At 47.7% G+C, this 15935-nt stretch overlaps 1 protein-coding gene across 8 annotated transcripts in view; it reads left to right on the top strand.

Moving 5' to 3' along the window:
• Nucleotides 1-15935, top strand: part of TBX5 (T-box transcription factor 5) — a 126516-nt gene that overhangs the window by 107765 nt on the left and 2816 nt on the right. For all 8 annotated transcript variants that reach the window (XM_068654264.1, XM_068654266.1, XM_068654261.1 and 5 more), the window contains exon 8: nucleotides 9031-9257. In XM_068654264.1, coding sequence (XP_068510365.1) covers nucleotides 9031-9257 — 227 coding nt within the window. The remainder of the gene's footprint in view (nucleotides 1-9030; nucleotides 9258-15935) is intronic.

The following is a 15935-nucleotide window of genomic DNA, read 5'->3' on the forward strand; positions in this document are numbered from 1 at the left end:
TTCCTGTGCACTGCCCCTTGAAATAGCTTCACCCACCCACCCCCCAGTGCCAGCCCCCCGACCTCTGCTGGAACTCGAGTAACGATGTCCCAGCACATTTTTGCTGCTAAACTACCCTTTCATTATGGTCGATGGAAAGATTTGAAGGTTTACATTCATCATGGGGTTTTTGGAGGGGGGAGGCAGAACAGCAAGGACTATTAGAAGGGCTTCATGCCATCTGAAGAGCATGGCACCTAGCCATATGGAGCTTGTGCTAAAAATTGCTTGGCATTTTTGTGCGGGTCCTGCGGTCATAGTCAATAATACAGTGAACAGAAGCACTTGGAATATATAAACGCACATGCTCAGACCTGATGTGGTTGAAAGGGTTAAAATCCCCAGCGTTGACTTTGCAGGATAATTTTTGATGCTCACTTCCTTAATAACTTATCCTCTATACAGATAGCAGGGAAATAACTGTACATTTACAAAGATGTCTTTTTTTTTTTTTTTCTTAAGGGAGAGCAGGGTAAAATTGTATTAAAATTAAGAGACATTCAAGGTTGTAAACAGACAAATACGCATTCACCTTCATGGATTTTATATATCAGAATTAATGCAAACCCTATTAATATATAAAAGCATAAAATTATATATGTAAGGAAGAAACCTTTATCATTGTGTATATTAGAGAAGTATGACCTACCTTTGGGGCTTTATGTTTAATATATAAATATATATTAATATGTATCTAAGCATGTTTTAATATATATATATATATATATATATATATATGTGTTTGTGTGCACATATGTAGTGAAGTTTTTTTCCACGAGGAACCTGCTCCCTGGCTGGCAGGTCCCGCTCCATTGGCTTTGGGGGAGTGATGGCTGTATATGTCCTTGGAGAACGTGGTGGGACACGCTTTTAGAGCAGTTCCTTCATTATAGAAAAAAGGTAGCTGGAAAAAAACAAGCTTTTACAAAACAGCACACAGCCTTTAGTGCCGGAAACTGGTGACCTGACATTCATCAGGTCACTGATCTCATTAGGGGATAGAGCCACGGAGGGAATGAATTTTTCATGCTGGGAAAGCACCTTTGTTTTCTTTACTTGAATCTTTACTGTGCCTTGAGTCCCAGCGTAGGACCATTGCAGAGGGACTTTTCCAAGCTGACAGCAGACCCAGAAGAAGCCCACCCCAGCAGAGAAGGCCGGGAGGCAGTACTTCCCCGCAGGATGTGCGGGCTGGCTCACAGCATCCTGGTTTTGGGGAAAACCCATTTAACCAAAGGCTGTGGTCAAGGCACATCTTCTCCTCACCCCCCAGCACTTGCACTCCTCAGAGCAGCTTAGGAGGCCTGTGTCCCGTGGATATATGCTTCTAGTACTAATCCTTCTGGTCTTAGTGTGGTGCTTGAGGCATGGACCTTGTAGGAGCAGGGGTGTGTTGGCTGAAGGTGCCATCTAGGAGCAACGTCCCCAGGCTGGGCTGGGTTTCTGGGCTCCCTCTGCGCAAAGGGTGCTTTCAGAGAGCAGAACTGCTATTCTCTGAGAAATCAGCTCATCAGATGGGTGCAGGCTGCGCTGAAGAACCCTCCCTCTGCCTGCAGAGTCAGAATAATTTCCTTAGAGCTGACACATGCCATTGAGATAGGATGGGGTCCCTCTCCTGTAATTTCATTTGAGTTAGAGATTTGTACTCTGCCAGCACTGGTGGTTGTGTTGCACCTTGGGCTGTCAGAGAAGGAGGGCATGGCAGGACACCAGCTTGCTGGGCTTTGCACCATTTACCTCTGTGCATCCCATGTCGTGCAGTGAGCGCAGCAGCAGCAGCTCTAGGTGAGGGCAGTTCAGCTGTTGAACACCCAGCCTTGGCAAACAGCAGCGGGTGCAGGGAAGGAGGACAATGCAGGGAAGAAAGGTGAATTTTGGCATCAGAAATGAGGTCTCAGGTGCCTTACTGAGGACTTTCCCCTCTCTCTCTGTGTATCTCTGTGCTGTGGCCAAGGAAGAGCCACGCATTGGCAGACGTGTGTGCAAGCACAGCCCTCTCCGTGCTCTCCTTTGCAAGGCCTCCGTGTTGGTTTTTCCCCTCTCTCTTCCCAGAAGAGAAGTTAATAAGTCTGTCCAGGTAGAAGACTTCACTGAGGAGCGTTATTAAGCCTTTCAGCAGCAGATGATTTCATTCAGAATGAAGAGCCATGAGCTCCAGAGAGACCCGAATTCCAGGGAAGGCAGCCTTCTGGTACACGTTCGCTTCCCCCCGCCTCCCCTTTCTTTCCTGAGGCACACGGGACCCCTTCAGCAGTTTCATTGACAGGATGAGTGCTCTGGGACAGCACGCTTTTTAACTTTCCAAGCATGAGATCAAGTTTGTTGCTTTCCTGATTTTTTTGTCTTAAAAAAAAATAATAAAATAAATAAGGAAGACATGTTAGAGGAGAACGGAGAGGGATGTGAGTTATACTCATCTGTGTTCTGCGGTCATGCTGCAAGTGAAAAGCATAAATCAGGTAAAAATTATGTAGTTGTGATGCTAGGAATATAAGAGTAAAACAGGCAGCAGAAATTCACCAAGGGTGAAGTTTGCAGAGAGATGATGAGAACTGTATTGCAGATGCCAGTGTAGGACTTTGCCCAAAGAAATTCCCCGTGCATGAGAGTTAATGGAACTGTATTAATAAAGCATAGCTATTAGTTATTGAGTGATCTGGGGGGTTGCATGCAAGTCATTATATATATGTAATATTTTATTTTTTAATCTGTAACTGCCAAAAAACAGCAGGGGAGAAATGTTTGTGGATCTGGGCCTAGAACAATGTGAAAGAGTAATTCTGTTAAACCCTTTAACTGATTTTGCTGTTCATTTGCAACTCCCATTGTCTTCAGCAGTTATTATGGGTGCTGGAGAGCTTCTGGAAGTCTCAGGCCCTAGTTACTGTTCATTCAAATTACTGCAATTAGTCCTTGAAGCTCCTCGTTGGGAAAGCTTGTGATTGGAAAGGCGATTATGTGAAAGGGTGGCTCTTGGCTCCCTGGATGGCCATCCTGGGCCTTCCCAAAGTGAGCCAGATCCAGAGCGATGCGTGCAGTGAAGGGAAGAGTGGCAGTGTAGTTCAACGTTATGTATGTGTTTTCTCCGTCAAAGATCACGAGCTGTAGCTTGCTTCCTTTGGCACCGATCCACAGTAATCTTCCTGGCTCCAAGGGAATTATTCCAAGTATTTCCCGGTGTAACTGAGAACAGAAACTGGGCCAGACCCAAAGGATATAAAATCAGTACCGTGATTCAGAACTGGCACAGCGGAGAGGCTGGTGCATTTTTGGCTGCCAGTAGAATAAATTGATGAGTCGCTGGGCTCTAAAAGTGTCATCTACCCTGTCATGCTGCCATCATGTTGGAGTGATGGATCCTGTTCTGCCTAACGCAAGTGGGTCTCAGTCCGCTGCAAAATGACCCCGCTCTCATCGCATCTTCTCATTGCATCTTTACATCCACTTTCATTTCCCATGTTCTGTCACTGAAATCTCCCAAGAGCCAAATGCTGTCCGAAATGTTTTCAGTGTGAGACTTAGAGTTGTAACATCTGTTGGAGAGATGAGGTTTTTCTCCAGCAAATGGCCCTGAGGAAAGTTTCCTGGTCAAAGCCCCAGTGGAAACTGTAGACTTGAACACCATTCTGTAGAATCTGATGTAAATCAGATGAAATCCGAAATAAGGCTCTATGGATTTCACTGGAGGGTATCCACAACTCTTTTAAAGTGAGAGTAAGCTCAAGAAAAGCAGGGTAGCTGCAATATCCTCCATTGCTGGCTCTGTCCAGCAGGACCCAATCTGCAGTGGCTCAGCCCAGCATCAATGCTTGTTGGTTTTGTCTCTGTTGGCCAACATCCACCCTGCATCTCATCTCACGTTCCTCTTACATGATCAGCAGAATTTGTCTGCGGGGCCCTAGCTTTTCCGCTTGCCTTATGACGGTAGCTCTAGGTCTGTAGCATTTTCTCTTTGGGTTTGTTGCAGTGGTCTCTTTGGGCTGCACTGCTCATTCGAGAGATGGGAGCACTGGTTCGTAACTTGCACCCAGAGTAGTTGAACCCTCTCCATGTGTTCAGCTCAGGACATTTGGTATGCTGGTGGAGCATGCTGTTGTGCACAACCTTCTGTGTTTGTGGATGTTTTGCATTGTTTTCCTAGCCATCTAGCCTAGGACATTATTTTTTTGTGGGTAAAGCCTATGGTCCCCATGCACAGAGAGCTCGTATTTGATTTGAGGTAAGAGTGAAGGAATTACTCAGGAGTCCCTCTCTCACCAGGTCCTCTCACACTGTAGATTATCCACCTCGAGCTCTCCAGGCAGTCTCCTGAGAGTGGTTCAATTTTATTACAATATGTTGGAAATAAGCAGAAATGAACACGCAGTGACAATTGACAATTGTTTTCTGGTTTATTTTTTTCCTGGGAGGTGTTATATTTATTCCAGTCACTTTTTTTTTTTTTTCTTCCTCTCTCTATATCTTTTGTGGCTGACTTCCATTTCTTTCCCACTCTCAAGTCTCAGCAGGAAGGACAAAAATTGGTGGCCTGGGAAATACAAAATCAAATGCCTTTGAGTCATGTTTGAACATCTGCAGTAAGGGTGTGATTCTGCAATGCTGCAGCCGTGGGTGCTGAGTGAATGGAGAGCGCAGGGCTGGTAGGACAGCAGGCATTTGTCCTTCTATAACGAGTGCTTGTAGGAGCTAAAACTCTCATGACACTTGGGAAAGAGTGAAGGGGAATGTCTGGTCTTGGTCACTTGATACACGATAAAACAGCCTTTAGACTAGGAATGGTCACCGTGAACAAGATCCAGACAAACACCAGATTTGGGTCTCCAAAGGGTGCTGTGAGAACATGGCAGCACAACCATGGGGAAATCCCCTTTCATTTCATGCCCCTTGTGGAGGTATTGGCATGGTCCTTGAGGGCTGATATTTAATAGCTCTTTTGAAGTCTTGTTTCCATGAGCTACAACAACTCTGGAGAGCCTTGATATATTTGCTTTGTTAGGGAAAAATCAGAAGCACCTTCTTAAACCATTTGCTTAGGGCCACTAGGGACTGGGTGTTGTAACATGGAAGCTTCCCAGTTATAAACTGTGGATTTTTGAAGAGCTTTTTAACTTTTTTCTTTTGTCTGCCAGCCACATTTACTATGCACTGGCTAGTACATTAGGAAACTTCAAGTCTGCACATGAAAATATGTTGAAAATTATTAGTCTCTTACAACATAGCGATAAGCAAGAAAATGGGCTGGATGCCGCTCTCTGAAGATTTCTCATTTTTTCACAGTTTTTATTGGTTTGCAGAGGCCACTGAGGTTTCCAGCTGTGAGATTACAAAACCTCATTGAACTTCCTCCTCTAAATCCTGTGCTAGATGTGAATGTGTGGCATAAGTGGCCTCATCCAGCTCCTGAGTCTGTCCTGGTGAAGGTGTCATTTGGCTGGGGAAGATGTCACGAGATGTGAAAATGGGACAGGTTTCCACCTTACCCAGCACAACTCTCCCTTCCTCCCAGTGCCCCTCTGCTATCGTAGTACACGAACTACAGTATCCAAATATTCATCGTTAGCCACTTACCGACTTTAAATAGACCAGTGACAGCTTCCTTCCTCGTAAATTCTTTCCCCAACCAACTTTTCCTTTTCTTCCAATTTTATAATTTTCAACGAGAGAAAAAAAAAAATCATTCATTAACACATAAATATGAAACTGTAACTTGCATTCTGGCTCCGGAACAGCGGTCTGTCCCGTGCTGCATGGACAACTGCCTATATTGCTAGTGTTAAGTCAGTCTCTTTTTTTTTTTTTTTTTTTTTTTTCCTCCTCCCAACCTCTCTGCATTTTTTTTGGACAGCAACTGTTCTGGACACAACAATCGTTTTGTGCCAGCAGTGAACAAAACCTTTCATTCCATTAAACTGTGGCCCAGGATTACAACCAGCTATTTTGGGAATAGTGACTTTTAGGCACTGAAAAAAAAATCTGATACATTTTTAAAGACCAAAGGACAATATAAAATGGTAGCTGCACACACTCCATATCGTGCACTCAGGAAACAGTATAAATGTTTCAAGATGACTGTTGTGTTTTAAGGTACCAAAGCAATCTTTTTATTAGAGTGCAGCTCCTGTAAGGAAGAAAAAATGTAGAAATGTGGAGATAACTGCCTTTGTCCATAGAAAAACAAAGCGAAAGGAAGAAAATACTTTTGATATTTAGTTAGAAAATACTTTCCTTCCTCTCCCTCTCAAATAGTTCATTTTTTGGCAAAAATAGCACCCAACATGTTTTGACTGAGATGGAAATATTTCGGTCCGAGAGAAGTCCTAGCGGTGCCTCCTGGGAGCTGCTGCTTGGAAACTTGGTGCTTCCAACCTGTGCTGGCTCCAGCACGAGTCTGGCTGCTCCACGCTCCTTCTGACAGCCACGGGGGCTGTGGTTTCACTGGGGAAACGCAGTCAGGGAAAAATTTGGTTCTCAGTGCACAGCAGGAGTGTGGGACTCTGACACCACCTGTGCTGGCGCTCCAGGGTAAAAACATTGCAGTTTAAGGCATTCAGCTCTATTATAGAAAAGAGAACTTTTAATCAGTGAGAAACAACCTTGTTTTTTTTTTGTTGTTTTGTTTTGTTTCTTCCCCTGCTCCCCCAGCTCTCTATTGGGTCAGAAAGTATTGATTTAGGTGAGCAGTGTCTGGCTGGGGGCTGTTCTCAGTGTTTGGGTGGTGCTTCGCAGAGCAAGGCAGCTGACATTGGTGGAGGTCCCTGTGAGCTACCAGGAGAGTTCATTCCTGTGGGGTAGAAAATGCCCATGCAGATCTAACCCCACTTGCAAAGGGGGTGAGGATGACTCTGTCCAAAGGAGACATCCAAATCTCCCAGCACTGAAGCAGCAAGAAACTATGACAGCAGTTACCTTGGCATCCTCCAAAAAAGCCACAGAAAACATGGTGTGACATCAGGCCATGGTGTGTCCCCCTCCTCCTCCATGGCAGCTTGTAGGCAGCACATTGTGTTTTTGTTGTTGTTTTGTTTGTTTTTAAGTAAATAAACAAGACTGTGTAATTTTTGGGAGGGATGTGTCACCTTCTGGCAGCTTTTCTCCTCAGAAGAGAAATGTGGTGAGGATGCAGCTTTGGAGCATCATCTCCATGAATATTGTTGCACGAACATGGAGCATGGCAGGAGAAGCCAGCTGAAAACCATGATCTAGTAGGGCTGGGAGACCTCCTAGCACCTAGCAGATTTGGAGATCGCTTGAGAGGTTTGAAGGCCATAGCTCTCAACCTTCCTGCACCTCCCAGCAGGAGCTCCTGGGATGAAAGCACTAGTGGTGGCTGTCCACTGATGGAGAGGTTTCCTGAAGCCCACTGCATCCTCTGTCATCCATTGCTACCTTGTGTATGACAAGGACAAGTCTCTGCTTCCTCCCAGGTTCCCCCGTCCATCTCTCTTTATTCATTGTGCACAGCTTGGACTTAACTTCTGGACAAAAAACTTTTTGGTCAGCCAGCCCAAGTGGGTGGAAAGCCCTGATCCTGTGGGGATGAGCTGCTGGGCTTCCAGGGGAAGAGACCCCCTTTTTGAGTAGCCTCTGCTTTGCAAGCCACCAGTGCCCGGGGTTTGGAAAGCTTTTGTGGCACAATGAGAGATGCATTCATTTGGTTTTGAGCTCCTGGGTGAGTTTCCCCTCCATAACAGCTCGGTTGCTAATATTTCTGGCAGTCACTGCAGCAGTGGTTTGGATGAAAGCTCCCTGCTGTGAGTAGGTTTATATAATTGGTATTGTTAAATTTTGTAAATAAATTCTGAGTTTCTACAGCAATAGGTCCTTTCTATGGGGCCTAAAAGGAGACTTGGGGCTTCTCCTCTACGTGTAGGTGGCCAGGTGAGCCTACTCAAGGTGGATTTAAGGATCTGTCCTCACCCCAGCAGAGCAGCCTTGGGCAGGTGAGTAGGGTACCCCAAAGCCTCTTTGGTCCAAAGGCTGCAGCTTCGAAGAGGAGAGCTTGTGTTGTAGCCTGGGCTCTGGCTGCTCTGATCCCGGTGGCACTTCACAGGTTGCTGCTGTGTGACCTGCTCTTAAGGCATTTCAGCAATCTTTGGGTTCGGTGTGTGCCTAGCTGGCTTGCAAGCAGACCTGAGGGAGGTTAATACCTCCTGTGAGGTCTCTGAGCCCCCCTGTTCACTTCTCAGTCCTACAGAGCAGAAATAACCTTGTCTGCTGATGTGCTTGGAGAAATGTCTCCAGAACTGTAGGGGCTTGTAGGAGAGGGGTATGTAGCCAGGGCTGGCAAAACATCCATGCTCCAAAACAGGTTTCAAAAAAAGTGAATAAACCAGACTTTCCATCAGCACTTGCCCTCCCAGCCTGGTTCCATTCATGCACGTGGCTCTGGCATGCATCAGGTCTCAGTGACTTATTTATTTCTCTTCCCTGAGCGCTCTGGAAAGGAGCTTGTTCTCTGGCCCAGAGATCCCCTGCTCAGGAGAATCAGGCTGGAGGAGCCTGGGGAAAAGGAATGGGGACGATAAACAAAAGGGGAAAAAGTAGTTCTAAATATTTAATCCATCTCCAAGTCAGCTTGGTTCCCTGTAAGCAACTTGGCAGAGATGAGGTTTTTATTCACACGTGTGCTCCCATACACAATATAAATAGTACGTGATTTATAAATGCTATTACAATATTCACATAAAAATCTTGCGTATTTTGCTAAGAGGACATGTATCTATTTTGTGTGTGTGTGTGTCAAACAGCAGCAGTGGTTGAAGAAGCAAGAACATAATGGGAAAGATACCAAAGGGAAAGCGAAAGGGGAGAGTGCTGCAGCAATAAAGCATGACGGGGCTGCAGTCTCCTGGGAGGGACGTCTCTATTTCCCTGAAAGACTCTTCAAACACCATGACACTAATGTACTGCCTTCGTTTATTAATTCACCGATCTATTTATTAATTGATTGCTTTTCTGCTTTGTATTTTTTATTTGTTTGTTTGCTTTTAGTAAGGAGTACCCGGTTGTTCCCAGGAGCACGGTGAGACAGAAAGTGTCCTCAAATCACAGCCCCTTCAGTGGTGAGACCAGGGTCCTTTCCGCCTCCTCCAACCTGGGCTCCCAGTACCAGTGTGAGAACGGGGTGTCGAGCACCTCCCAGGACCTGCTGCCGCCCGCCAACCCCTACCCGATCTCCCAGGAGCACAGCCAGATCTACCACTGCACCAAGAGAAAAGGTCAGAGCTTGGATGCTCTCACTTTGCAACTTCCCCCCCCTTCCTAGCATGACCATCAGCATTATTCTGTGGTGTTCCCCTTGCTGTTGGACTTGAAGATGCACAAGGGGTGAGGGCAATACTCCAAGCTGGGCTGGGGAACTCATCTCACCAGTGTGAGCCTAAATCCTCTTTCCTGCTGCTGGGCTGGGAGCGAGCTATTTGGAGGGGTCGCCATACCTTCTACCCCAGTTGAATCCACATTCAGCAAGATAGCTGTGGCAGGAGATAAAGCTGGCTTATCTGTCTCCATGGTCCCTCAGACGGGGTTAATCTCTGAGTGTAGATACCTTGACAGCTTGGATTTTGCACAGTTTTGGACCAAGAGTCTCACAGTTGGGAGATATTTGCCCATATGCAGAAAGCATTTCCACTTAAATGCCTGGTCTAATGAGCGGGGCATGGGATTGAAAACCATGATATCCATGTTCATTCCCCTCTGGCGCGACTGACCTGCTTTGACAGAGCTTGAGGGATCCAACTGTGAGTGCTTTACGCTGACTGCTGAGCTCGTCCTGGCGTGAAGGACCGGGGGTAGTGAGGGGATAATTGTTCTCGGGCAGGAGAAGCACTTGGCAGGCTCTCCCTCTCCCAAAGCAATAGGAGTGCCCAGCTGCAAGGCTGAGGTAGCAAAACGCTCAGATAGAGTCCAGACCCTCAGAAGAATAGGGAATTTCCAGGGCAGAGCGTTACAGGGTGTCCAGGAGATCATTGCTGCCCTTTCCCTTTCCTCCATGATTTAGCACAGGAAAAGCCAACAGGAGACACCGTGCATTGTGGCAAATGCACCAAGAACTGCTCCAGCCTGGTAGCCTCTTCCTACAGCAGATCCCTTCCTGCTTCCCTGCGCTGTCCTATCAGCCACGTCATTATTTTTAGCAGTGTAACCCCGGGGACACGGGGACATGCAGAAAAGGCTCAGGGCAAAGGTAGCAGATGCTGGGAAGTGCTGGGAGGTGGGGCAGGAGGGCAGTGGAAATTGGGGTCTCTCACATCCTTGGGGAATCCCCCAGGTGTTGTAACATCAGTTGTGGGGGCATGTGTATGTGTACAAATGCAAAACGTTGAGAAATCATAATATTTTCCTGGTGTAAAAGGCAAATGGAAAATGGAGGAATAATTTTCTGAGCATTCCTCCATCCTCGTGCTCATAAAACCTGTGTCAAAGCTGCAGTGGGAAATGGTGACGCTAGGTTTGGGCTAGCTGTCAGGCAGGGAATAAAGAGTAGCAGAGGCCTCCCAGGGTGTCCCCTAAGGTCAGAGGTGAGCCGTGTCACCCTTGCTGTCCCCATACTGATGCAGAGCTATGGATGCAAGCTGCCGGGACGCAAAACCCCGTCCGTGGTTGTGATGGGACAAGAGGTCACATTTACCCTTGGTGTCCCTTAGTTTGAGCTCCAGCCTCAGCGCTCCTCTGCCCCAGGAGCTGAGCTCTCACCATTCCTCTTCCCCTTGACAAAACCTAACCCAAACGAGCTGCCCAAATGGCAGCAACCCCTTCGGACAACCTCTGACTGCTGCGTGTCCCCACACCGCAGGGCAATCCATCATTTGCCTCCGCGTTGTAAAGCGATAAGGACTCAGCAGAGGTTTCCTTCCAGTTTTGGGATTCCCGCTAAGTGGTGTCTCCATGGGTGGTTTCCCTCAATCCCCCAATTATCTCACTTCCTCTTATTGTCACAAAAGAGACGACTATCTGCCCCATAATAAGCTCCCCGGCCCCTTTCTGGCCTGCGTGGCCCTTGCCAAAGTGCAGGAGACCGACGGAGCGCGTCCTTGTCTGTAGGGCTGATGGCCCCTCATTATCTCACCGATGGCTTGAGTGGCACAAGCAGTTAAGGGCCTTTTATCAAAGCCGCCAAACGCTTTAATCAAAGAGAAGCAGCGTCCTGTCCGATACCACCGGCTTCTTCCGCGAGGCTGCTGTCTCAGGAGCCCGAGCCCTGGCTCTCCTCGCTGTGCTTTTTCCCCTCCCCATGCATCCAAGCAAATCGAAAACAGCCACCAGGGCTTAAAGGAAAGAAACACAAAGTTAATGGGAAACAGAGAGCCAACGTAAGCTGCCAAGCAGCTCTTTGCAAAGTGAAATTAATTAAAAAAAAAAAAAAAGTAACTAGAGATGAGCAATTCTGTTCAGATAAATCAGAACGTGATCCAAGGTTTCATATCGGGCTCAGGCTGTGCGTGGTACTTTCTTCTAGTGCTGAGAAAGGGTCTTTATTAAACAAGGGAAAATAATCCTACCTATAATATTTCTCTTTATCTTCCTCTTCCAGCCTCCCCTTTTCCAGTGAAATATTAAGCTCTTCCTCACACCTCTCCCGCTTTCCTGCTTTAATCTTTCTGCGCAATTTTTAACAAGCCTTACGATCTCAGGAAAAAATGTAGCAGCATGTTGAGTTCTAACGTACCTCTGTCTATTTTCTGGACTGGGAATTTTATTGATTTTATTGGATCATCGACTTCCCAAACATTGGCTCCTCTTCAGTCAGTTTAGGATTTGTCTCCAGCAGATTATTTCCCCTCCACAAGGCTGTGGTTGTGGGTAAGTGTTTGCAGGGGCAGAGGGCAGTTCGCCTGGGTTTGAGACCAGCTGGTGTCTGTATCTTCTGAAAAAAATACCACCCCTGTTTTCCAAGATAGTCTCTCGGATACTGCTCCTTCCAGCTTTGACATCTTGTGATATTTGTCTGGAGCCCTTTTAATCAGGAGGGCAAGTCTTCGTTTAGGCTTGGTTAAGAATAGATCTGTGTTCGAGCAGCTAAAAGGAACCTCGTTTGACTTCTACTTTCTTGGTGACTGAGGACCAAGATTTAGCTCCGTGTTTGACAGTGTTGTTCTTAGCTGTCAAGTCAAGATGGATTCGCTCTGGGGATCTGATATAGAGCTGCATTAGGGGAGAGCAGCAGGGCTGCGAGGGGATGTTATCTCCGAAGGCTCCTCTGTCTCAGGGAGCTGATCCTCCTCTGGGCGAGGAAGGAAGGACACATCCCAGAGCCACAGCTCTGGCAATTCCTGGTGCCTGGCTGGGGACCTGGGGTCACAGCATTGGGAATGACCCCAGCATGGCGTGACGAGGGGGCTGCTCCAGGCACTTTCTGGACACGCTAAATGCAGTCCTCGAGGCAGGAATTGTCCTGCGTTGTGTCCTAGCTCCACGCTGAGATCACTTATGGCATTTCACTCAGGCTGGGCTTGGGTGGATGTATGAACTCCAAAACTCTGTCCTACTAAGGAGTGGCCTCAGCTCATGATGTGGATTTTTAGGCTGTAACAAAGATCTGTTAAAGCTTCACTCTTTCTCTAGTTCTCCACTTCTCCCTCTCTTGTTGCTGTGCTTGGAGGAGACCAAAAGGATTTTCCAGCAGGCAGCTGGCTTTGTCTTTGATTTTAGCCCCACATCCCAATTAGGGCATCGGGGCTTGTTTTCCCTTGTGTTATCCTCTCCCCTCAGACTTCCTGTGAACTGAAAAGTCATCCCTCTAAACCCCTGCTCCCTCCCAGCCTTACACAATCTCAACCACTTGGCAGATTTCTGGGATGCTTGCGATGCTGAACAGGAGGCAACTGGAACAGCCTCTCCCCGGGGAGGTTATAAAAGTTGTCATGTTGGCACTCTGAGGGAGAAGGATGCAGCAGAATCCACCGGCTCCAGCCAGTGAGGACTGTCTCCTTCAGCCTCTTAGCTTGGACGTGACCCTGCCCATGGGGAAGAATATATCTTTCATCCTCTTCCTGCTCTGCTGAGGTTGGTGGGGATGCAGCAATGCCTTTCCCCCATTCTCCTCCATAACAGGCACTGTTAGGGAGGAAAAACCTCTTCATTTCCCAAGCTGATTTCTCCCTGCCCAGCTTTTCTGTCACTTGGAGAAGCTCTAGGACCAGAGCTGAACAAAATTCAGGTGTGGGAGGTCTACTTGGAGGACCTGCTTCTCGTCCTGCCAACGGTTTGGGAGATGCAAGGAGTTTGCCAAGCCTTGAGCTACGCTGTGGCCAGAGCTGTCTGCAGCTTGGGTAGAGGCAGCTGGGAGCCCGGAACAAGGGGGCTGCTGGGGCACCAACAGAGAGGAATAATTTGTCTGCATGGTGGGGAGATATTCAGGGGGTCGGTGTGTGCCCAGCCCTGCTGGTGGGGCTGTTCTTTCAGCAGCTTCATGCAGACTTCCCGCTGTCTCATCAGGAGATGCTTCCTGTGCTTTGCAGGGGCTGTTTGCTGCCCCTGGAAGAGGCTCCAGCTTTTGGTGCTGGGTTTTGTTGCCCCCCTGCTCCCCTGCAATGCATCACAGCCACTGCAAACCTTGTGACTGCTAGAACAATAGCATGGCCACAACGCGTCTTAGGTTTCATGTCCTAGGACATGTGTCCTGCTTGCCCTTTAAAGATGCACATTTTTGGTTAAATCCATCTTTTTCTTTTCTTCTTTGACAACCCTTGTCAGCTTTGCACGTTGTGATTAGCTATTCATGCTCATGCTAGATTCATACAAGAAACCAGACTGAGCAAGACAACAGCGTTAATGACAATCATCCATTGTGCCTCCCTGACCAAGATGGGATGAGCCTACTGTAATGTCCTGGAAGTGTGGGTGAGCTTTAAAAGCTCAAACAATTGGGTCCTGTTCTGCATTGTCTTCCATCCTGGGGAGCTGATTGTTATGAATCTGAAAGGAGCTCCCCTGATTTACACCAAGGGAAGAGACGGGCCCTGGACACCCTGAAGTCCAGAGATTTTGCATGTTTGCATTTCATCCTGGATGGCCCTAATCTTGGAATTGGGAAAATTCCATTTAAAAAGCCATTTGTGTGGTATTTACGACCCAGCTGGAAGTAGTAAATACCGGAAACCTTGGAACTGCTTACGCTCTCGCTCAAGCTCCTTCGTTAGATAGATCATCAAATTCCTTGCGCGGGAGCCAGTTTCCACCCCGTTCTGCAGGCTCCGTTTTCCTTGGACCCACTTCGGAGCAGCTTCTCCCGGGTGCTGGCAGCTTCCCCCTGCTTGGCAGAACCCTTTGCTTTTTGAGGTTTGTGCAGTATCGAGGGGCTGGTCGCAGGAGCTGATTGCCACCCTTGGCTTCCAAGAATAGCAGTGAGGATGGGCAGCATCTCCCAGCACCTCCAGCATCTCCCAAGGGTGCGCAGCACCTCCTGGGGCTTTGCCACCAGGGGAAGGACAATGAAGGGCTGTTAGGGAGCCAGGATCATGAAAGAAACCGGAGCAGAGTGGATACTTCTCTACTATGTCCTGCTGATGCTAAGGAGGTGAGAGGACCTTCAGGAAGAGGACGTAGCCTTGGGGTGCAGTGCCCAGGCTCCAGAGCAGGTGGGGATGACTCTGAATAAGAATGGGATGGGAATGCCTCCTTCCAGCATTGCAGGAGAGCTTTCTTTGGCTTGTTCCACTTTTTGCCGTGCTCTTACTTGAAGAAGTCCCCTGCCTGCCCCCAGATCTGTGGGGATGACCTTCACCTGCTTGGGGCTGGCTCTGATTTCCTCTGTGAGGAGTGGTGAGGTAATGCCAGGTCAGAGTAGGGACCATGGACCAGTGCAGATCCAGCAGCTGAGGACCTCTGCTATGCATCATCCCACCTTCAAGACGGACCGTTCTCTTCTCTTGAGCACTTTGAGATTACACAGGTGGGAAAAGCATCAGGAAGAGGGGCCAGAGGGTGGGCAAGAAGGGTTAGGGTAGGCTGTGACCTTTGTTAGCATCCCCTCTGGAGACGCGCACGCTGCGCTTAAACACCTTAAGACCTGGAGTGACAGTGCCCTTTTTACACTCAACATCAGTAAGAATGGGCCTAAAGAGGCCAGCAGAGCAATTGGTAGAGCTTAGGAAATAAGAGAGGGCACCTATGGGTTTTCACCAATGTGCTGGCTGTTTTTATTTTTCTCTCTTCACCTGCGGTGTGCTCTGGAAGAGGATCCGTGGCTCTGCAGCTCTGCCTGGCTGTGCTGTGGCAGGGAGAGAAATGTCTGGGCTAAATGGAAAAATCAGCAACCTCAGGTTGTAAGTCAGGCACACTTTTGCACAATGGAAAAACAGGGTTCGACTGTTTTGTGTTGTATATATTAAAAAAAAATAAAATAAACAGTCAAACCCCAAGCCAGTGATTTCTAATGCCAGCAGAGTAATGCGGTTTAATGCTGAAAACTTTATTAGCAGAACAATGCTTCATTTTACAAGATATTGTTTTTCCACCCTAGTGCTCTTATTACTCAGTGTTGGGTTAGGGATCCAAAACTTTCAGGCTGCCTGTAAAAGCTAGAGCTACTCCAGCCATATGTACCTCCTGCGATAGACCCGTGCTCAGCAGGGAGCTGTAGGCAGTGTTTCCAGCTTCCATCCTTCAGGGAACTTCATCATTTTCCCTATAAAAAAATAAGCCTGATCAGGAGTAAGGGTGGTGATATGCTTTTGCTCTGCTCACTGTTTCAGCTGTGTTACAGATGCTATTGCAATGCTTGGTTCTCGTGCCCAGCTGTAGTGGCTGCCCTTGGTAGGCACCTGAGTGGGAGTAATGGGTTATTTTACAAGCAGGGTTATTTGGGTTATTTGGAGAAACACGTCTGTTTACAGCAGGGAGGGTACAGGTGAGTTTGCCAGCAACAAACAGTGCCAGTCTGCACCTCCCGAAGC

This window comes from Anas acuta, chromosome 17 (assembly GCF_963932015.1).
Source record: "Anas acuta chromosome 17, bAnaAcu1.1, whole genome shotgun sequence".
Taxonomy (NCBI): domain Eukaryota; kingdom Metazoa; phylum Chordata; class Aves; order Anseriformes; family Anatidae; genus Anas; species Anas acuta.